A 24032-nucleotide genomic window follows, 5' to 3' on the forward strand; every position below is an offset into this window, starting at 1 on the left:
GGACTGCAACTAAGAAGGTAATACATTACTTACTGAGGGCTAGGGACTTCAAGCCAGTCTACAAAAGAGATGACAAACTTGAAGTGTTTGGATACTCTGACTCAGATTTCAGTGGATGTACTGATGATATGAAGTCAACTTCAAGTTGTGTCTTCTTGATGGGTAGAGGAGTCATTTTATAGAAAAGTGTCAAGCAGACGATTATAACTTTATCCACCATGTAGGCAGGTTTGTGGCAATTTTGAGGCGACCAAGCAGGCAGTTTGGCTGAGGAATTTTATTGCAGAACTGAAGGTTGTTGACTCTATCTCTAAACCCTTGAGGCTATGGCGTGACAACAACTCTACAGTCATCCTCTCAAAGAACAACAAAAGGTCAAATACCTCAAAGCATATTGAGGTAAAGTATCTTCTGGTCAGGGAGAAGGTTACTGAGGGTGAGGTTGATATTGTACACATCCCAACTGAGAAGATGGTGGTTGATCCTCTCATTAAGGCCCTTTTCAGTGGGAGTTTTCAGAGGTCATGTTTCTAGCATGGGACTTATAGAATCTTTTGATATGTTGGTTTATTGGGAGTTTGTTTTCCCCTTTTAACTATTATTTGAGCTCTTTATTTGACCAGTGGTTTACGTATTCTCTTGCCATCTTATACATTTACTAGTTAGGTTTCATTATTTATTCTTATATGACATGTCTTATAAAAATGGTGGTATTTAGCCAAGGATTCTATAATGACGGTTAGCCATAGGCGGTATTTAGCCAAAGATACTAAAATGGCGATTAGCCATAGGCGATATTTAGCTAAAAAGTCTAAAATGGCAGTTAGCCATGGGTGGTGAGCCAAAGTACGGTATTAACTCAAGTTCATGGCGATTTTGCCCAAGTATGAGTTAATATCAAAGTATACTAACTGTAAGGATTTTTCAAGGTAGAGGACCTGCAAGGAAAGAGCATTTACTTGCTGATCACTTGTTGTGCTTCTGTTTCTTTGCTTATAAATATACTCAAAGAGGTTAACGTTAATACGTCATTTGTGGCTGTGATGACAGAAAGTTGCATGCCGTATGTTGAGGCATGTCTTCTGCTGTCATTCAACACAAATGGCTATTGTCTGAATCAAAGTAATTTGAATGGATGATTGGGAGTCTGGCCAAATCCAGTAAGAGATGTGTATTAATTTTGCCCAAGTGGGAGATTGTTGGGTTTTGGGCTTCATTAATGCACATTGATTATTGGGCCTATAATAATAAAGGATACCCACTCTAAGTTTTAAGTCGAGGGTATTTCTGACCTAACACATTGCTGGAGTGTATTAGCGTTAGGTGAATATTATATATTCAACCCAAGGTCCCCACAGCCATCACTTGATTATTATTATTTTCCTGCTCACGGGAGTTCTAAGAGAAAGGCTGTGGAAGAGCTTAGGGAAGGTTTTTTAGAGCTTGTGGATCGACTATAGCCATCAGACTAAAAGCTATGTGGTGTATGTCTATTTATTCATTGTGTTCCTAAATCCATATGGGATCTATTCATGTGATTGATTAGAATTACTAACAAGTGATATCAGAGCCAACCCATATGGATCTGGAATCAATGTTCTTGAATAAAACCTTTTTTTTTTTTCGAATTTTTTGGGTTTTAAATCGACCTTGTACGGTCACTGCCGGTGGTGTACGGCCACCATAAATGGAAAATTTTTACATGAGGTTGTAGAGGAGGTCAGGGCGGTCACGGGCATATATGCCGTTTCGCCAGAAAGTGCTCAACGCGCCGCCGCAAAAAACGCGTGTATCTCACGCACCTAACTTTCGTTAAAAAAACATGCTTTTAATGACGGTTGGCGATTCATCATCGGGTCGACTCGGTAGGGTTTCCGAGTCAACCCGGTGAGCAGGCTGTCAAACCCGGATCTCCTTGATCGGCCAGACCTGATCCAAGTAGGCCAGCCCGAGCCCTGTCCAAGTGGGCCAGCCCGAGACAGATCCAGTCGGGTCAAACCCTGGATTGGGTTGACCCGGTCAACCGAGTTCGGGTCGGGTTGACCCACCTCGATCAAGTTCAGGTCAACCCACTTGGATCAGGTTCGGGTCGGCCCAACTGGATCGATCTCGGGCTGGCCCACTTGGTCCGGGCTCAGGCTGGCCTACTTGGATCAGGTCTGGCCCGAACAAGGAGATCCGGGTTTGACTGAGTCAAACCCACCTGCTCACCGGGTTGACTCATAAACCCTACCGAGTCGACCCGACGATGAATCGCCAGTAGTCATTAAAACCATTTTTTTTTTTTTTTTAACAAAAGTGATGCATGTGAGATACACGCGCTTTTTGCGACGGCGCGTGGAACACATTTCGGCGAAACGGCTTATATGCCTGTGACCGCCCTGACCTCCTCTACAACATCATGTAAAAGTTTTCCATTTTTGGTGGTCGTACACCACCGGCAGTGACCATACAAGGTCGATTCAAAACCCGAAAAATCCAAAAAAAAATGGTTTTATTCAAGAATGTTGATTCCAGATCCATATGGGTTTGACTCTGATACCACTTGTTAGTAATTCTAATCAATCACATGAATAGATCCCATATGGATTTAGGAACACAATGAATAAATAGACATACACCACATAGCTTTTAGTCTGATGGCTATAGTCAATCCACAAGCTCTAAAAAACCTTCCCTAAGCTCTTCCACAGCCTTTCTCTTGGAACTCCCGTGAGCAGAAAAATAATAATAATCAAGTGATGGCTGTGGGGACCTTGAGTTGAATATATATAATATTCACCTAACGCTAACACACTCCAACAATATGTTAGGTCAGAAATACCCTTGACTTAAAACTTAAAGTAGGTATCCATTATTATTATGGGCCCAATAATCAATGTGCATTAATGAAGCCCAAAACCCAACAATCTCCCACTTGGGCAAAATTAATACACATTTCTTACTGGATTTGGTCAGACTCCCAATCATCCATTCAAATTACTTTGATTCAGACAATAGCCACTTGTGTTGAATGACAGCAGAAGACATGCCTCAACATACGGCATGCAACTTTCTGTCATCACAGCCACAAATGACGTATTAACGTGAACCTCTTTGAGTATATTTATAAGCAAAGAAACAGAAGCACAACAAGTGATCAGCAAGTAAATGCTCTTTCCTTGTAGGTCCTCTACCTTGAAAAATCCTCACAGTTAGTATACTTTGACATTAACTCATACTTGGGCAAAACCGCCATGAACTTGAGTTAATACCGTACTTTGACTCAACGCCCATAACTAACCGCCATTTTAGACTCTTTGGCTAAATACCGCCTATAGCTAATCGCCATTTTAGTATCTTTGGCTAACTACCGCCTATGGCTAACCGCCATTGTAGAATCCATGGCTAAATACAGCCATTTTTATAAGACATGTCATATAAGAATAACTAATGAAACCATAACTAGTAAATGTATTAAAATGGCAAGAGAATACAAAAACCACTTGCCAAATAAAGAGCTCAAATAATAGTCAAAAGGGGTAAACAAACTCCCACTAAACCAACATATCAAAAGATTCTATAAGTCCAATGCTAGAAACATGACCTCCAAAAACACCCACTGAAAAGGGCCTTAGTGTGAGGATCAACCACCATCTTCTCAGTTGGGATGTGTACAATATCAACCTCTCCCTCAGTAACCTTCTCCCTGACCAGAAGATATTTTATCTCAATATGCTTTAAGTTGTTTGACCTTTTGTTGTTCTTTAAGAAGATGACTGCAGAGTTGTCGTCACACCATAGCCTCAAGAGTTTAGAGATAAAGTCAACAACCTTCAGTTCTGCAATAAAATTCCTCAACCAAACTGCCTGCTTGGTCGCCCCAAAATTGACACAACCCTGCCTGCATGGTGGATAAAGTTATAATCGTCTACTTGACACTTTTCCATAAAATGACTCCTCCACGCATCAAGAAGACACAACCTGAAGTTAACTTCATATCATCAGTACATCCACTGAAATCTAAATCAGAGTATCCAAACACTTCAAGTTTGTCATCTCTTCTGTAGATTAGCTTGAAGTCCCTAGTCCTCAGTAAGTAACGTATCACCTTCTTAGCTGTAATCCAGTGACCCAATCCTGCATCAGACTGAAAACTCCCAAGTATGCTAACTACAAAAGCAATATAAGGTCGAGTGCTCACCTGTGCATACATCAACCCTCCCACTGTTGAAGTATAAGGCTTGTCCATCATAGAGTCTCTCTTAAGGTTGTTCAACTTATCCTCTTTGTTGATGGATGCATCAGTCCCTGAACATTGGGACATGTTAAACATCTTCAAGAATCTGTCAATATAAGCCCTCTGCGATAAATCAAGAAGGTATCGCTTTCTATCACGACTTACCTTAATGCCAAGTACATGGGTGTTCTCTCCCATATCCTTCATCTCAAAATTACTGGACAGAAACTGCTTGGTCTCCTAAAGTAAGTCAAGATCACTACTGGCTAGCTGAATATCATCTACATAAGGTACCGATAAGATAAACCTGCCCCTAGTAGTTTTCTGGTAGATGCAATTGTCAATTGCATACTCAACAAAATCATATGAAGTCATTATCTGATCGTACTGCAAATACCACTGTATTGAAGCCTGTTTTAGTCCTTACAGTGATTTCGATAGCTTGTGAACTTGATGCTCCTTCCTTTTCCTCCTCAAAACACTCAGGTTGACGTATGTAAACTTGCTCAGCCTGATCACCATTCAGAAAGGCCGTCTCTATGTCCATCTCATGCAGTTCATAGTCAAAGTGTGCTACAATGACCATGATGATTCTGAATGAATCCTTTGAAGACACTAGAGAAAAGGTCTCCTTGTAATCAATGCCCTTCTCCTTAGTGGAAACTTTCGCTACATGTCTGGTTTTGTAGCGTTCCACCTTCCCTGAGGGTCAATATTGGTCTTGAAAACTGCTCTGACGCAACAACCTTGCATCTCTGAGGAATCTCAATTAATTCCCAAAGACCATTTCACTACACTAACAACAGCTCATCCTTAAACCCTTCCAACCATCTTGCAAGTTCAGACATTTCACCCTCACTCTCAAGAAACTTTGCACGAATAGTCTCATCAATTCTACTCCCTGAGCCTGGGTCATAAATTCTATAACCCTTCGATCTTCCTGGATATCCACAAAACTATTCACCCTCTTGGGGTCGTAACCTTTGAGAGGCTAGGTTTTCTGGCAGTCCTCGGCTCAAATGGGGTCTTTTAATTGACTTGCTCAACATTCTTTTGAGAATGTGAACGACAGTTTGAAGTGTCATACCTGGAAACTCAACCAAAACATGGGTTCAATTTCTTCTTTCAGTAGCCCCGTGGGATGCTATTTCATATTTCTGTAAGAACATGGCAAAAAGACCCAAGTGTTGACTAGCATCACCACTACTTTCGTAACACTTCCAAGTACCTACGGGAATAATCTTTCTTTTGGAAGTGATCATTTTCTCCTTGATGCAGTCAACACACTTGCCTACAAACTTCAAGGTCTACGTATTCAATAACTCCTTCCTCCATTTGCCTATTCTATCCTCTGTCTGGCTATGTTATCTAGCCACTCAAGCCAAAGTACATATTACTATCAATTAAACTATGGGTATTGCATCCCAACAATTATATTCATGGTAGAGGAAAAGTAATATCTATGGAATCATCAAACACATAACCAAAATCAAAACAATATAATCAATTAATGAAAGAAGCCATCTTTATTAAAATAGCCTGAATACTTGTCTAAAGTTAATCTGAAAATTTAAAACAATATCCTTCTGAATTTGGATAAAAACTACATGCTTTAGATAAAAGAAATAAATAAATGAAAATGAAAACAAAAACAATCTAATGGTTCCTATGGCTTCTACATCTTCATTTCCTCATCTCTCACCAAGACATTCACTTCACATTCACCCCTTGATCAGAAACCTAGTGCTCATCTTCCAAGTGCTATGGTGAGTAGATAGGTGACCTGGGACTGTAGAACGGTGATTCTGGTTTGTCCACCTCCTCGGATACAGTGTCATCTTTTGGCAAGGACCTTGGAGTATAATAAGGTAACTCTGGCTTATCCACCTCATCAAAGAAGGTTTTCACAATTGGACCGCACTCAGGTGGCCAATCCCTTATTGCCGATGGTCTTACCATTTTGGACCTTTTAAAAATTGCTATACGGGCTGTCAGGACAGCTCTGTAGGCTTGTGCATTCAAGTGCATCTTCTTCTGTCCTATTTGGAGACGGTTTCCAATATGCAGAGGAGAATCTAGGACACAGGTAGTACTGGTTTCAATCTTAAAATTGTCGCCTATAACCGACTTTTCCTTCATGGATGACATCCTGTTTGATAGAATATCTAATTAATAATTAGTATTTATCAAACCAAAAAGGATGAAAATAACTTCGACATTAATTCAATGTCAAATACTATGCTAGTTACAACAAAACAAACTAGCATAGTAGGCAAGAGTTTTAGTCAGGTTCACATTCCTAACCTATGCGTATTGAAATGCAGTTGTCCTCTTCCATTCCTTATATCTTTCCCCAGTTGGGGTAAAGCACACACATTCTAATCACTACTACCCAGATAAACACGCATTATAGTCTATGGGAGTATAACTTGGGTATGATATAAACACACCAAAATAATAGATTAGCTAGCGCTGAATACCATACAAATCACTAGCAACATAAAACACATGAAAATCACAACCGGACTACATCTTTGCCCTTTGGGCATAAGATGTACTGGTTCTTTTATAAAACCACATTTACCGTAAAACAAAAGGTAATTTAGGAGTCCTATCACTTTTGGGGACATAGGGCCCCCAGAGTACCATTCCTTCCTATGCTTGCATATGCATACATAATTTCTTTAAACTTGGGTAGCATCATCTTTGGGCATATACTACCAACTTTGCTGCCATGATAGAACTGTAGAGAAACTTGATGTGCCACTGTGGTGGTCAACATCTCATTCCCCTATAGTTCCCATAAAGGAAATACGCAGCCAAACACGTGGAATAATGTATATTACAAATTTTTAAACGCCTTAATGAATGCTAATGTGTAATGTTGTCATGCACAAATAAGAATTTTGTAAAATTTATGTCCCCATAATGACCAGAAACCTTTGGAATATCCTATAAACCATGGCCTAGAGACATCTGCCATAAGGATATAACAAAATCATACATCCATCACAGGAAAGTAAATATATTAAACCGGGTATTTTTAATACCTATAATCCATGTTAGTTACATAAACTAATGAACTAGCCCATGAAACAAGAGTATCAACCAAAACTACATCTCTAAACTAATGAACTAGCCCATGAAACAAGAGTATCAACCAAAACTACATCTCTAACCTTAGGGTTTTGAAATACATTGGTCCTCTCAACACTTTGCAATTACTGCGGGGCAACACTAATCTTTGGAAAGATTGTCACCTTTGGGTAAACAATTATTCCTATGTTAGTCTCTTCCTGTGTGTGTGTATTACCGTTTAGCCCTTGATGACACTACCTTTGGGTGAGCATCACCTTTCTTTGCTGTCATTATAGTAAAACTTTGAGTCATGGGTATTACAATAAAATAAGTTTTACCACTTTGGTGGGTTCTAACTAACCTTATTACAATGCCCAATGACCCATGATGCAGCTTATGGGATGTTTTATTGAACAACCTAATTTATGAAACCTCACACACACAATAATTTAATGAAATATTGGTATTGTTCTGTATTAAATCATGTCATATCAGCATATGCATTTATCTTATGATCATTTAGAACAAGGAGTTGTATAAACACGTATTTTAAAAATTGGAAAACACACAAACATGCTCACTATGGGTCCCAGAAGTGACAATTGAAGCAAGTAGCACATACCATTGCGTAGATCACAAAAAAACAGGTGCAGCGGAAAAAACCGGGACGCAAAACACCCTCTCATGCGCCCTCACGTGCCCCTGGAAGGCGGCACGTGAGATCACTCTTTGCCTGGGTAAAAATGGTCAAACCAACCAGTTCAATTCGGTTCAACCCGTTCTGATACCACTTGTTAGTAATTCTAATCAACCACATGAATAGATCCCATATGGATTGAGGAACACAATAATTTAATATAAACCACATACCTTTTTGTCTGATAGCTGTAGTCGATCCACAAGCTCTAAAAACCTTCCCCAAGCTCTTCCACAGCCTTTCTTTTGGCTCCCGTGAGCAGGAAAATAATAATAATCAAGTGATGGCTGTGGGGACCCTGGGTTGAATATATATAATATTCACCTAACCCTAACACACTCACACAATGTGTTAGGTCAGAAATACCCTTGACTTAAAACCTAGAGTGGGTATCCTTTCTTATTATGGGCCTAATAATCAGTGTGCATTAATGAAGCCCAAAACCCAACAATCTCCCACTTGGGCAAAATTAATACACATTTCTTATTGGATTTGGCCAGACTCTCAATCATCCACTCAAATTACTTTGATTCAGACAATAGCCACTTGTGTCGAACGACAGTAGAAGACATGCCTTACCATACGACATGTAATTTTCTGTCATCACAGCCACAAATGACGTATTAACGTGAACCTCTTTGGGTATATTTATAAGCAAGGAAACAGAAGCACAACAAGTGATCAACAAGTAAATGTTTTTTCCTTGCAAGTTTTCTACCTTGAAAAATCCTCACAGGTAGTATACTTTGACATTAACTTATACTTGGGCAAAACCGCCATGAACTTGAGTTAATATCGTACTTTGGCTCACCGCCCATGGCTAACCGCCATTTTAGAATCTTTGGCTAAATACCGCCTATGGCTAACCGCCATTTTAGTATCTTTGGCTAAATACCGCCTATGGCTAACCGTCATTTTAGAATCCTTGGCTAAAATACCGTCATTTTTATAAGACATGTCATATAAGAATAAATAATGAAACCATAACCAGTAAATGTATTAAGATGTCAAGAGAATATAAAAACCACTGGTCAAATAAAGAGCTCAAATAATAGTTAAAAGGGGAAAAACAAACTCCCACTAAACCAACATATCAAAAACATAATAGTCAGAATTGGGAAAACAGACTCCTACTAAACCTACACATCAAAAGATTCTATAAGTCCCATGCTAGAAACATGACCTCTGAAAACTCCCACTGAAAAGGGCCTTAGTGAGAGGATTAGCCACCATCTTCTCAGTTGGGATGTGTACAATATCAATCTCTCCCTCAGTAACCTTTTCCCTGACCAGAAGATACTTTATCTCAATATGCTTTGAGTTATTTGACCTTTTGTGGTTCTTTGAGAAGATGACTACAGAGTTGTTGTCACACCATAGCCTCAAGGGTTTAGAGATATAGTCAACAACCTTTAGTTCTACAATAAAATTCCTCAACCAAACTGCCTGCTTGGTCGCCTCAAAATTGCCACAACCTTGCTTGCATGGTAGATAAAGTTTTTTTTATTTTTATGGGCAAAAAAGATTTATTAAAAACACATACTAGTTGCAGGGGGAGTTTGTTGTGGAACCATACCATCGAAAACGCACAGAACTAAAGTTATCAGTGGCTTCAACAAGGGCAATATACAAGTTTAACAGGTTCCAAGGTATACTACGTATGTTAGAAGGACTTAAAAAAGTAAAAAGTTCTCTATTGCAACACCAAACTTCCTGGAGAGGGATGTGTTCTTCCATTGCTCTTCGCATCCTTCGTTGATTCCAAAAAGTTCTGCTTCTTTAGCATCCTGTATGGTCAGGCTACCTGCATCTGTTAGGAAACTTTGTCCATCTATCAAAATACAAAAAGTCCACTGAGCTATATTTAGATCGGGTTCAGAAATTCCTGCGACTAGTAAAACAAGAGAATCCATACCAAAATTAGCAGATTGTGATAAAAGTATAGGGTGGTGTATGTGTGTTGATGATACCACTATAGGATTTTTTGGAGGAGGGTGAAGATTCAACTCAGTAATCCATCTGGAGAGATTATGGATGACCAACATAGGGTCAGCCTTACCCGCATTTAATACAACATTGTTCCTTACAGACCATATATAATAAGAAGTTATCATAAAAACAGAAAAAAACCAGTTTAAAAACTGTCTATCAAAGGCCTTCAAGCCAAGGAAAGATATAAAGTTATAATCGTCTGCTTGACACTTTTTCATAAAATGACTCCTCCACCCATCGAGAAAACACAACCTGAAGTTGACTTCATATCATTAGTACATCCACTAAAATCTGAGTCAGAGTATCCAAACACTTCAAGTTTGTCATCTCTCCTGTAGACTAGCCTGAAGTCCCTAGTCCTCAGTAAGTAACGTATCACCTTAGCTACAGTCCAGTGACCTAATCCTCAATCGGACTGAAAACTCTCAAGTACGCTAACTACCAAAGCAATATCAAGTCGAGTACACACCTGTGCATACATCAACCTTCCCACAGGTAAAGCATAAGGCTTGTCCTTCATAAAGTCTCTCTCAAGGTTATTCTTTGGACACTACTGCTTGTTCAACTTATCCACTTTGTTGATGGGTGCATCATTCCCAGAACATTAGGACATGTTGAACCTCTTCAAGATTCTGTAAATGTAAGCCCTCCGTGATAAACCAAGAATGCCTCGCTTTCTGTCACGACTTACCTCAATGCCAAGTACATGGGTGTTCTCTCCCATGTTCTTCATCTCAAAATTACTGGACAGAAACTGTTTGGTCTCCTAAAGTAGGTCAAGATCACTACTGGCTAGCAGAATATCATCTACATAAGGTACCGAGAAGATAAACCTGCCCCTAGTAGTCTTCTGGTAGATACAATTGACAGTTGCATACTCAACAAAACCATATGAAGTCATTATCTGATCGAACTTCAAGTACCACTATCTTGAAGCCTGTTTTAGTCCTTACAGTGATTTCGACAGCTTGTGAACTTTATGCTCCTTCCTTTTCCTCCTCAAAACACTCGGGTTGACGAATGTACACTTGCTCAGCTTGATCACCATTCAGAAAGGCCGTCTTTATGTCCATTTCATGTAGTTCAAGGTCAAAGTGTGCTACAATGACCATGATGATTCTAAATGAATCCTTCGAAGACACTAAAAAAAAGGTCTCCTCGTAATCAATGCTCTTTCTCCTTAATGGAAACTTTCGCTGCTTGTCTGGTCTTGTAGCGTTCCACCTTCTCCTGAGGGTCAATACTCAATATTGGTCTTGAAAACTGCTTTGATGCAACAGCCTTCCATCTCTGAGGAATCTCAATTAATTCCCAAACACCATTTCACTGCATTAACAACAACTCATCCTTAAACCCTTCCAACTACCTTGCAAGTGCAGACATTTCACCATCACTCTTAAGAAACTTTGCACGAGTAGTCTCATCAATTCTACTCCCTGAGCATGGGTCATAAAAACTATAACCCTTCGATCTCCCTGGATATCCCCAAAACTATTCACCCTCTTGGGATCGTAACCTTTAAGAGGCTAGGTTTTCTAGCAGTCCTCGGCTCAAATGGGGTCTTTTAATTAACTTGCTTGACATTCTTTTGAGAATGTGAACGACAGTTTGAAGTGTCATACCCCGGAAACTCAACCAAAACAAGGGTTCAATTTCTTCTTTCAGTAGCCCCGTGGGATGCTATTTCATGTTCCTGTAAGAACATGGCAAAAGGACCCAAGTGTTGACTAGCATCACCACTGCTTTCGTAACACTTCCAAGCACCTACGGGAATAATCTTTCTTTTGGAAGTGATCATCTTCCCCTTGATGCAGTCAACACACTTGCCTAAAAACTTCAAGGTCTAGGTATTCAATAACTCCTTCCTCCATTAGCCTGTCCTATCCTCTGTCTGGCTATGTTATCTAGCCACTCAAGCCAAAGTACATACTACTATTAATTAAACTATGGGTATTGCATCCCAACAATTATATTCATGGTAGAGGATAAGTAATATCTATGGAATCATCAAACATATAACCAAAACCAAAACAATATAATCAATTAATGAAAGAAGCCATCTTTATTAAAATAGCTTGAATACTTTTCCAAAGTTGATCTGAAAATTTAAAATAATATCCTTCTGAATTTGGATAAAAACTACATGTTTTAGATAAAATAAATAAATAAATGAAACTGAAAATAAAAACAGTCTAATTGCTCCTATGGCTTCTACATCTTCATTTCCTCATCTCACACCAAGACATTCACTTCACATTCACCCCTTGATCAGAAACCTAGTGCTCATCTTCCAAGTGCTATGGTGAGTAGATAGGTGACCTGGGACTGTCAAAAGGTGATTCTAGTTTGTCCACCTCCTCGGATACAGTGTCATCACTTGGCAAGGACCTTGGAGTATAATAAGGGTGACTCCGGCTTATCCACCTCCTCAGAGAAGGTTTTCATAATTGGACCGCACTCAGGTGGCCAATCCCTTATTGCCGATGGTCTTGACATTTTGGACCTTTTAAAAACCGCTATACAGGCTGTCTGGACAACTCTGTAAGCTCGTGCATTCAAGTACATCTTCTTCTGTCTTATTTGGAGACAGATTCCAATATGCAGGGGAGAATCTAGGGCACAGATATTATTGGTTTCAATCTTGAAACTGTCTCCTATAGCCGACTTTTCAAATGGTGCAGGCCAAGAAAAGGCTTCAAGCCAAGATCGAAATCTGGAAGAAAATAGGCTAGAAGAACGGCTGAAGTTTTGGGGCTTTAAGAATAGAATGCTTACTAGCCGAGAGGAGGGGAAGAAAAGATGGGGAAGGGGGGGAATATCCAAAACACCAATTACCTCTTTGTGTTGCCGAAACAGAGAAGGAGAGAAGAAGAAGAAGATAATCCACTTGGGAGAGGGATGAAGGGGGAGAAGCTGCATCACGCAAGAGAGAAGAACTTTCAAGAGTCTAAAAAGTTGTTTAATATTTCATTCATCATTGATACTGGGGGACAGCTTAGGAGAGGGGAAATCTGCAAAAAAAATCAAAAGGGATAATGGAAGACAAAATAGGAGAAGAGGAAAAGATAGGAAGAAATCAGATTAGCAGGGAAAGAAGAAGAAACCTGAGAAGAAGAACCAATAGAGGAAGAGGAAGAAGGGGGGAGAAAGAAGAGAGAGAAGTCCACACGCACATCTCACACTCAAATTCAATTTTTCATTTCTTCTTTTTCATTCTATTCCATGCCTGGCCGAATGGCCTGTACAACTTAAATAAAGAAATAAAAACACATAAAAGACTGTTGATCTCCCCTTGGGAAGACCAAACAACAACATAGGGAAAACAACTGGGCTGTTGCCTAAAACGATGGAGCATAAAGAGCTTAAGAAGTTTAACAGCCTTTGACTTAAAACAACTTAAAAGAAAACTGGGCCTAAATGAGCCTGATCCGAAATTACATTTGAACCTAAAAATAAACCAAAATATCTTGGGCCAGCTGGACAGTCAAGAGTCAATATTTCTTTGTTTTCCTGGGCTGCATGTGCAAACAGGGGGCCAAAGAGGCCTGGGCTTGGGCCTAAGCTGGTACCTTGTAGGGTGCTTGACTGGGCCTGGGCTGGGCTTGGCAGGGGGTGCCGATTGTCCTACATCTACTCTCACCTTCTTAAAAGGAACTCGTCCACAAGTTTCAGTAAATGCAGGAAGGACAAGCACATGGCTCTCAATCAGCCTGGGTTGGCATCTTTCACAAATCCAATTTTCCAGCGGAGTGTCCACTAAATTCTGTTGAATGCAGTAGATGTGTTCTGCTCCTTTGTTGCATTTGCTACAAAGAAAAATCAACTCGTTCCATGCCTCACTTCCACAAGTGTCACAAACAAGATTATTCTCTGGTCCAGAATAGCTCTGATACCAAATGGTGCAGACCAAGAATAGGCTGTAAGCCAAGATCGAAATCTGGCAGAGAATAGACTAGAAGAAAGGCTGAAGTTTTGGGGGTTTAAGAATAGAATGCCTACTGGCCGAGAGGAGGGGAAGGGGGGAATACCCAAAACACCACTTACCTCTTTGTGCTGCCAAAACAGAGAAGGAGAGAAGAAGAAGAAGATAATCCACTTGGGAGAGGGATGAAGGGGGAGAAGCTGCTTCACACAAGAGAGGAGAAGAACTTTCAAGAGTCCAAAAAGCTGTTCAATATTTCATTCATCATTGATACTGGGGGACAGATTAGGAGAGGGGAAATCTGAAAAGAAATCAGAAGGGATAATGGGGGACAGAATAGGAGAAGAGGAAAAGATAAGAAGAAATCAGATTAGCAGGGGAAAGAAGAGAGAGAAGTGCACACGCACAACTCACTCAATTCAATCTTTCATTTCTTCTTTTTCATTCTATTCCATGTCTGGCCGAATGGCTTGTACAACTTAAGTAAAGAAACAAAAACACATAAAAGACTGTTTGGTCTCCCCTTGGGAAGACCAAACAACAAAAGACTGTTGATCTCCCCTTTGGGAAGATCAAACAACAACATAGGAAAAACAGCTGGGTTGTTGCCTAAAACGATGGAGCATAAAGAGCTTAAGAAGTCCAACAGCCTTTGACTTAAACCAACTTAAAAGAAAACTGGGCCTAAATGAGCCTGACCCGAAATTACATTTGAACCCAAAAATAAACCAAAATATCTTGGGCCAGCTGGACAGTCAAGAGTCAATATTTCTTTGTTTTCCTGGGCTGCATGTGCAAAGAGAGGGCCAAGGAGGCCTGGACCTGGGCCTAAGCTGGTACCTTGTAGGGTGCTTGACTGGGCCTGGGCTGGGCTTGGCAGGGGCTGCCAATTGTCCTACATCAGTAATGATTTGATTAGGTTTTAGAAGAAGAAGAAGAATATGAGAAGGAGAAGAGGTAATGAATGGAGCTGAAGGCTTATCGGAGATGGGCGAGACGGTGCGGCCATGGATGGTTCTCTTGCATCAGAGTTCTTCAAGAATAGAAATAAGGAAATAATGGAAGAAGAGGTTTATTTTAGCAGGAAGGGCAATTTGGTCAATATATGATATATTCTAACGTTTTCAGGCCCAGGTTAACAAAGTGCGTTTACTTATCAATTATTTTGGAAAATAGGGGTGGCATGCGTAAATATCCAAACCTCACAAGTGTTTTTGTAGATACCCGATAACTCAGGAGAGGTACGTGTAATTTTCCCACAGAAATTTCAAATACTGAATTGCAGAACCAGAACATGGAGAAACCTAATAACTTATCAAGCACAACTCAGTAAAGGCACAAAAACTGGCAGAGGATATTATCTGCATAGGGGAATAACTCTAGAAAATTACAGCCAATTCAAATGTTGGAAATAGGAGATCTTGAGATTTCCTACTGGAACAAGGAATCTCAATTATAGTGACAATCGAAGGTCATGAGTTGCTGATTTGTAATCTGAAGAAAAAGATGGAAGAAGGATATGACCAATCACCACCAATGGCCTGGACTGGAATCACCACCAATTGACCCGTTGAATCACCACAACAGAGTTTGCTGAATCACCACAGAATTACAAGACAAAAAGCCAATTATCATTACTCAAAAACGTGCACAAAGTTGTAGCCCCTGCTCCTTACAAACTTATATAAAAGACTCAAAAATAGACTCGAATTTATAAAAAGAAAGGTCTAAGGTAAATTAAACTAAATATGAAACTAAAAAGAATAAAGGAAAGAGACTGAAATAAAGCTGGACTCTTAGAGACCTATTCTAGCCTAATTAAAACATTTAATAACAATAAATAAAGAAATAGGACTCTGACAAGGCGAACTAATAAAATAAACTCTGTATTCAGAATTAAGAAACTAAATATGGGATTATAAAAGAGGTCCATTACATCAAAAAAAAAATCCAAAATTAAAAAGCCCAAGGCCCATATAACCCAACCACAAGCCAAAATAAAGTCTTCCAATGCCTGATTGACCCAATTGGACAATCTTAACAGCATCATTTCCTCTTCTCTTCCTCCGCATTTCTTCTTATTGATTTGCTATTACTGTTCTTTGCGAACCTATACCCTGTTTTGGGTGGTACTTAGAGCCCACTTGATTTCAAGGTTCTAAAACTCGAGTCTCAGTGGCATCTCGGCCCAGCCAAAAACCGAGTCGAGCAGAGATCTCGGCGAGTTGCTGCATTTTATTTTTTTTTGACTCGGACCCCGAACTCGGTGGGTTTTACACATATTTTGGGTCTGAAACTTGGTATTCAGCCTATTTCAGGTCATTTAAACACAATGGCATGCCCAGATTTTCCAAAAAACAAGTCCAAATATGAGTTTCACTTTGGACCATAGGTTGGTAGGCGACGAGTCGTACTAAAACAACCTACTCAACACATAATTTAGTAAAACATAGCAAATTAGCAATCAAAACATTCTAATTAGTACATATCAATCAAAACATCCAAATAAAAAAAACATTACATCAATGTTCACTGAATTTGTTACATAAAATGTGATCGAGCAATAAATTCATCCCCATATTGATGCACAAAGAATTCCCATGTCATGGAATTACTTTGGTAGTCCATTCTACAAATAGGTGATGATTCTTGGACTGTTGGAGTTGAATCTTCAATTTAGTACTTGATTCTCACTTGAAACCATGCAATCCACCCAAGATTTGAAGGAAATAGAAAGAAATTTGAGGGAGAGGGCTGTTTTCCCCTTTATTTAGAGCTGTTGACAGAACTCAGCAAGATTTTCGAGTTCTGTCCATAGCTTAGTTTAAGTGGTTTTGTTAGATGGGTCAACTGGGCACAAAAAATGGGTCAAAACACATATCCATAACCCATACCGAGATCTCGGCGAGATATTGCATATTTAGAACTACAAAAATCAGGAAAAAAATAAGGAAATTGGACCTACTTGGCTGGGCCGAGACGATACCGAGATCTCGCCGAGAAAATGCACTTTTAGAATGCGTATGTGATCTCGACTCGAGATTTTGAAAAACCGAAAAACTCGGCGAGATCTCGCGAGTTCTCGAACCATGCTTGATTTCAATAGAATCCCATTGATGCAGTCCCTTTCATTCTGAAATTTGGTGGGTTGTTCATAAACCCTTGGGCAACCTTACCTGCAAAATCCCAGTGAGAAACCCTGCAGGAATCAAGAGTTCTGAACTGAACCTCAGACCTGGTTTCAGAACTTCCGCCAGATCTGTTGCATCCATTTATTATTAAAAAAATTCTGTGTGGGTCTAATATTAGTTGGATTCAATATGGTTCTGGGTTCTGATTCAAACCTTGAAGTTTCAGCTTGATTAGATCTCTTTTGAATGAGTTCTATAAACTGAAAATCATAGAGGTTATCACTGGTTGTTCATATCGTGAGGAAGATCTCTTCTTATTTGCCATTAAATGCATTTTTTATGCTATTCACACAAAAGCTCCTATATTTCTGAGTTTCCTTGTTTCATTCCTTATCCATATCTTTAACTTTGTGTGTGTGTGTGTGTGCGCACGCGCACAAAATCCATTGAGCAAGTTTCATCTTTGATCCCTTCACAGCATTTCCGTTGAAAAACAATCACCTCAACATCAAGATTGAGTTGGAAATGCAAATGAGGTCTCATTCATCTTGTTATTAACTTTAGGAGTCATGGTGGTGGGAAATAATAGGTTTCGATGACATTATTGCAAGAAAAAATGAAGAGTTGAACCATACATTAATAGAGTCATGTGAAATATGTGGTGGTTTAGAAGTTTTTCAATTAAGCAAGAATCACCAAATAAGAAAAAAGATAAATCATGGAACTAGTGTAAAACAGTCTAAATGTTTCACAATGCCCTAAATTGTTCATTTGGAATCCAACTTGAACAACGAACATTGATAATGAAGTTGAAAGCAATGACAATCGTTTTCCTCGGTTTTTTGATAATATAGCAGCAAATATCAATTTTAAACATTTTTAGATGCACTGTGAACTACGTAGGTCATTATCTGTGCTGTAAGTTTTTGGTACAGGTGACTAGATTCTTGATGGATTGGATAGAGTTTTCTACTTTGGTTATGGAGGGGGAGGATCTTGGGCATGTAAATGAGGTTTTGGGAGGAGTCGTGGTGTAACTCTAAAGCTTGATTTTAATGCATTTCTTTTTCCATTTTCTATTAAAGAAATCTTGCTAAATAAGGGCTGTTTTGGTTAAGGCTCTCTTTTTTATCTAATATTCCCTCTGAGATTTTTTCAGTTCTTTATCTTTGTGTTCTTCCTTCCTCATATCGTAACTCCATTTTGGGTGGGTTTGGGCTGTTTGGCCACTTGGCCTCGTTTGCATCACTTATTTCTTTCTCTCAGTGAAATTTGTTAATCATTAAAAAAAAAAAGGCTGGCTATGGGACATTATCCAAGAGTTCTCCAAAGATTAAATAAGTAAATTTCCCAATATTTGAGCACCAAAAAACACGTCCCAAAAGCTTACCTGCCAATATTTTGACACACAACGATCAATGCAACTATTTTCCCCCATGTTAAGCTCAGATTCCTTGTACCTGTAATGGAAGGATGGACATTTCAAGTAATAGCTTCAACTAGATTAATTCCCTTCTGTAAAGGACTAAAGTATCTGAGAATTTAAGCATACAAATGATATGCTTCAAATAGATGGATAATCTTCACAAACTACAGATCTACCCATTTGCATATTAGAAGTTTTTTTTTTCTTTTTTGATTGCAAGCACATTAAAAGTGGTTTAACCCCTTGAAATATTAGCTTTTAGTATCAGCTGGATCAACCTTACCATTTTCTAGGATTTAGTTGACACTTAGTACTTATAAGCACCTCTTGAGACATTCATAATTCTAAATAAAAAAACAACATTTTCAGTAAAAATAGTATCAACAAAATCGGTTGATTCTTATTTTAATCTTATCTCCGTAAGTGATAGCGTGTGTTCAGTTCTTTCTAACAGCTAATTTTCTTGAAAAACCACCCGTATACAAACAAATGGAGATTACAATGGCAGATTTTGCATTTTTTTCAATTTTAAGCATTCCATTCAATTGTATACATAATTTGGGACACCAACAAAAACAAAAATCAAGCCTACCTTTTCTCAATACATTTATTGAAGCATGTTTGGGTAAGCCTGGATCAAACAACAAAGAACACATTAAACCCATTAGATCACAATGGACTTCAACAAATAATATGTAGGTAGACTTTTCAATCATCAATTAATAACAGACTGCCTTACAAAACTACATGTAATTTTATTTCAAATTGAAAATTTGAACTTCGTAAGGACAGATATTAAGAAATGGAACCATCAAAAAAGGGAGCTCAATCAACTAATGTTCGAAAACCACAATGTTCACCACATACTAATGCAACCTAGGGTTCCGAAACCCTAAATTTGGTCACTATGGGCCCACCAACATAATAGAAAACTTAATTTCAATGGTCAGTCAAAATTTCATAAATATAAGAACAATTAAGCACCCTTCGAGATAAGAAAATAGTTGTTGGAACAAATCCGGAATTAAAATTAGAGATGAAGGTAGGCGTGTCAAACGGTCGGTTCAGCCCAGTTTTGGTCGGGCTGAATTGGTTTCGGTCTTGGAATGAGTGAGACCAAAACCAAACTGTTAAGAAACTTCATTTTCGGTCCAGTGCGGTTTCGGTTTATTTCACTTTTTCAATATCGGGTTAATATTTGTTTATATCGGTTTGTTTTCAGGTTTGAACCACAATGAAATCTTACATTCATAATTTATAGTGAGAAAAGATTCAATAAAAACACTTTAATTCACCTTCCCCAAGTCAAGCAAATAAACAACCATGAATAGAAAAGTTGATTTGATGTGTTCATGTTGTAATCCAAACAAAGAGGAATAAATTGTAAGGGGAAGATAACTAAAATAGAAATCAATGGATAAATAGAGTTTGTAGCGAAATTCATTGTTACAAATCATATCATTAATTATCATTAATTGTAAGAGTAAGATAACTAATATTGAAATCAATGAATAACTAGTCAATGAGAAGATAACTAATATTGAAATCACAAAATGAACTCTATCATCAAATCAATCATTTGACTATCCAATTAATTTTGTATAGTGAACAAGGAGATCAATGGAAGCATTATTATAAATCAATTTCCCTTCCCTATTCATAACCTCATACTCATTGATTTGTAACAATTCCCCTTACAACCAGAAATTTTCTCACTAATATTGAAATCAATGGATAATCAATTCACTTATTCATAACTAGGGGTGTAAATGAATAGCCGAAATCCGTTTCCGTAGCCGTTTAGCACTATCCGAATCCGTTCGAAAGCTAAACGGATGCGGATACGGATAGGCTATAGTTATCCGAAAAGCTATATTTACATGTAAACAGATAAAATATCCCATCCGTATCCGTGTCCGTATCCATTTAGCACTATCCGAATCCGTCCGATAGCTAATCGGATGCGGATGCGGATGCGGATGCGGATGTAGCACTATCCGAGCCAAACCGATCCGTTTACAGCCCTATTCATAACCTTATACTCAATGATTTTTTATCGGTTTCATTCGGTTCGGTTTTCGGTTTGGATATCAGTCAGTTCAGTGTGGTCCGGTTTCAGCCAGTCCCGTCATACCCCAGTCCAAAAACAATCCGATGAGGATCACTTCTGTTCGGTCCGGGTTTTTCGGTCGGTCTTACTGGTTCAGGCTAGGTTTTGACACCCTTGGGTGAAGAGAAATTCTGGAATAGAATCAGGTTAGGGTAACAAACAGGGGTCTTGTGTAATTTCAGAGGTCTGTCCTTAAAAACAAATAGGAAGACTGGGTGTCTTCTTCTTTCTCTCGATAAGAAAGCAGGAGGAGGAGAACAGGTTTGACTACGATTGAGAGAAGTCTCTCAAATGAAGCCGATTGACCTGAAATTGTAGGGTAAGATTCTGCACTCAAAATCTCCTAGAAACAATCAACTATAGGCCAGCAGATCAGGAAAAAAAATGATGAAAATTTCCTATAACTGAAACGGGCATAGGTTAGGAAGGGTTTCAGTTGAAGGTCAGTAACTCCTAGTAGAGTTGAAATCTGGGAATGAAATTCCAGGACTTGAATCGCCCAAAGGTGTATGGCCTACACTCCAAATTTGAGTAAGAACAGAAAAGGATTGTTACAGTTCTATTCAAATCTGGTTCGTTGCAGGTATCGCACAGAACAGAATATCCGCAGTAACAAAGAAGGAGAATAGGAAGAATATAGGAGGGGAATAAAGAGCAATTAAGAAGATTGGAAGAGAAGATTAAGGGAAAGATTAACCTGGAAAGAGGATATCCAGAAGAAGAGTGAAAGACCCAAGCTGGTCTATCACCATTCCATGCAATGCACCAAAGTATAGCACCCTCAAAACTTAATTTCTATTCAATCCAATCTTAATTATTGGTTACATGCATGTATGTAGAGATGTAAAGACTCTTATTAACAATCCCAGACTAGAAACAACTTTACCTCAAACTCTATCTCCCACTTATTACTAACGTACCTAACTTCAACACAATTTAAAAAAAAAAAACCCTCCAATTACAAAAATATCCCTGAGGAGGTAGAACCAGCCTTGCAAATGCATCACAAACTCTCCAGAATGAAGAGGGTTTCAAGCATATATAACATGCCTACAGAAAATCACCAAGCGGTGTGGATGAGTTTTATTGTTAACATGAAAGTCACTTGTGAGAAGGTCGTGCTTGGCGCATTGGTCAAGTGCTCACTTGCTGAACGTTTGGTCACGTGTTCAAGTCCTGGAAACAGCCTCTCTGGAAACAGGGGTAAGGCTGCGTACATTTGACCCTCCTCAGACCCTGCTAAACGCGGGAGCCTTGTGTACTGGGTACGGCTTTTTTTTATGAAAGTCACTTGGGAAGACCGACTTCGTACTGTCTCTAAAAGAGGCATGTTGACTGGGTCCCAGATTCTGTCATGATCAGTGGGTTAGGGCAAGTAGGCCAATAATCAAGTTCATACGACTGTTTGGACAAAAAGATGTCTTACCTTCCCCATTGGAGAGTGGTCACTTCTGCTGATGCCCTTATGGACTTTATGTTTGGTCCGTTAACCTTTTATAACTTAATCTGTCAAGGGCGAGTTACAATATTGCTTACTGCAAGAAAAGTTGACACAACCAGGAATTTAGCTCAACTTCCAAACCCCTTGCCTCATGGCAAATCACAGGTCTGATGTTAACTGGAGGCAAATAAAAGTATGGGTGTAAACGAAAGGCATAAACTTCAATGAATGAGGAGCCAGACAAGCTGCAATGTGAATGAAGATGTCTAGCTTAACTATTTTGTGTCACAATTGGGATTTAAAAAACCGAGGAAGAGTCAATTCACATGTAATTGGATCCACACATTATTTTGCGTTTGAAAATAATTTTTACTTCAATCTAAAAATAACAAGAACGATCGCATGTATAGAGATTAATGAACAATTGATCACCCTACTTATTGAATAATTCCACTCTGTACTCCATTTCTTTTTCTGCCATTCCAAAGATCTGCACAATCATCAAATAAGAAGAAAAGATTGGTAAGAGGGAAAAAGAGACACATCCCATACAAATATAATAACAAGAAACCAACTATATCAAGCAATACTATCAACAAATGAGATCTTTCTTACTTTCCCCTCCGATAAATTGTCAAAAAAAAATAAACACAAATTGTCACATCTAAACAATGATTACCAATTTACCACAACATATACAAGCCCAATAAAAGAGCAAAGTAACACAGAAGGAGAAGAGCAGTATTGATGCATGTTGGTTTTAAATTTTAGTATAAAATTTTGTGGGACTTTGACTGATTAATTATTCAGAGCCAACAAAACCTATAAGGCAACCAAAATACCTGTTCTTTGTCAAATGCGGTGGTAGGATTGTTCGAAGCCATCAGACCTACAACAAGAAGAAAAGCATAAGAACTCGAGATAGTAAAGGAAGGTTAAATAACCTTTGGGTAAAACAATCAAACATTTCAAAGATGGAAGGCTTCAGAGATGCAGAGTGGACGATTCAAAAACGAGGAAGATAAGCTTACTCAGTAACCTTTTTACGGTAACAATGGAGATCAACCAAATCGCTCCACTGTTGGAAGTTCTCTCAATTTTCCGAGTTCTTTTTAGGGAAAACACCGGGAACAAGACCAGAAAGAAACCCTAGTAACAGAGGAGAAAAACTGAAAAAACTGAAAGGGGTTTAAGGGAAAAAGATCTGGTGCGGTTCACACATACTGGAATGATGTCACTAAAATAAAAATCCATGTGATGAAGAGGATCCATTGAGAACATCAACGGTAGGGTGTATCTTTTCGCTATAGTTTAAAATTGGGTAAATTACTGTTCCCACTCTTCGAATATACCCGAATGACAAGCCCCACCTTTGCATATTAAATATTAGCTCTCTCCTCCCCTGAAATCAGAAGATTCTATCAATCGTATTCATATTGGCTGACGGTGTTAGAAATACTATAAGAAAAAAACAATAATACCCTCATCTCTAACCTCATGCCCTTTTTTTTTTCCTTCTTCTTCCTGCAACCAATGACCGAACCTGTTATATCCGTGCCCAAAAATACGGGCTAATTTGAGTTTTTGGATATAGGTTCGGAATCCAAACCCATACCCACTAGGGGTGCAAGTTTGGCCCTGTTGGCCCGAACCCACCCTGGCCCGCCCTGAGCCCGAACAGGGTTTGGGCTGAGATATTTGGCCCTGAGGGTGGGTCAGGGCTAGAAATTTCTGGCCCTGAGTTAGGGTCGGGTCGGGTTAGGGTTGAAGCCTCGAGCTAAGCTTGGCCCGGCCCGGCCCGACCCTGATTTAAGTTATACTATAAAATATATATTGACAAAATTTATACATTATAAACTTTAAATTTCACCCACATTTCTTTATATAATACATTATAAACTTTAAATTTCACCCACATTTCTTTATATAATATATTATATATGAAGATAATAAGTGTTATAATATAATTTATTATATTGTTATTTTATGTAAAATTAATAATGTTCTTCCCAGCCC

General features: G+C 38.8%; 1 protein-coding gene across 1 annotated transcript; it reads right to left on the reverse strand.

Moving 5' to 3' along the window:
• Positions 1–10250: 10250 nt before the first annotated feature.
• Positions 10251–23151, reverse strand: LOC122650629 (mitochondrial import inner membrane translocase subunit TIM10-like). The gene is made up of 6 exons (XM_043844029.1): positions 23054–23151; positions 22859–22903; positions 22454–22506; positions 19058–19096; positions 18430–18499; positions 10251–10313 (listed from the first exon to the last, which is right to left on the reverse strand). Exons 2-6 carry the CDS (start codon positions 22898–22900, stop codon positions 10251–10253), a joined length of 267 nt encoding a protein of 88 aa, XP_043699964.1. The 5' UTR covers positions 22901–22903; positions 23054–23151.
• Positions 23152–24032: the final 881 nt, after the last annotated feature.

The sequence above is a fragment of the Telopea speciosissima genome, chromosome 2, assembly GCF_018873765.1.
Source record: "Telopea speciosissima isolate NSW1024214 ecotype Mountain lineage chromosome 2, Tspe_v1, whole genome shotgun sequence".
Lineage (NCBI taxonomy): Eukaryota > Viridiplantae > Streptophyta > Magnoliopsida > Proteales > Proteaceae > Telopea > Telopea speciosissima.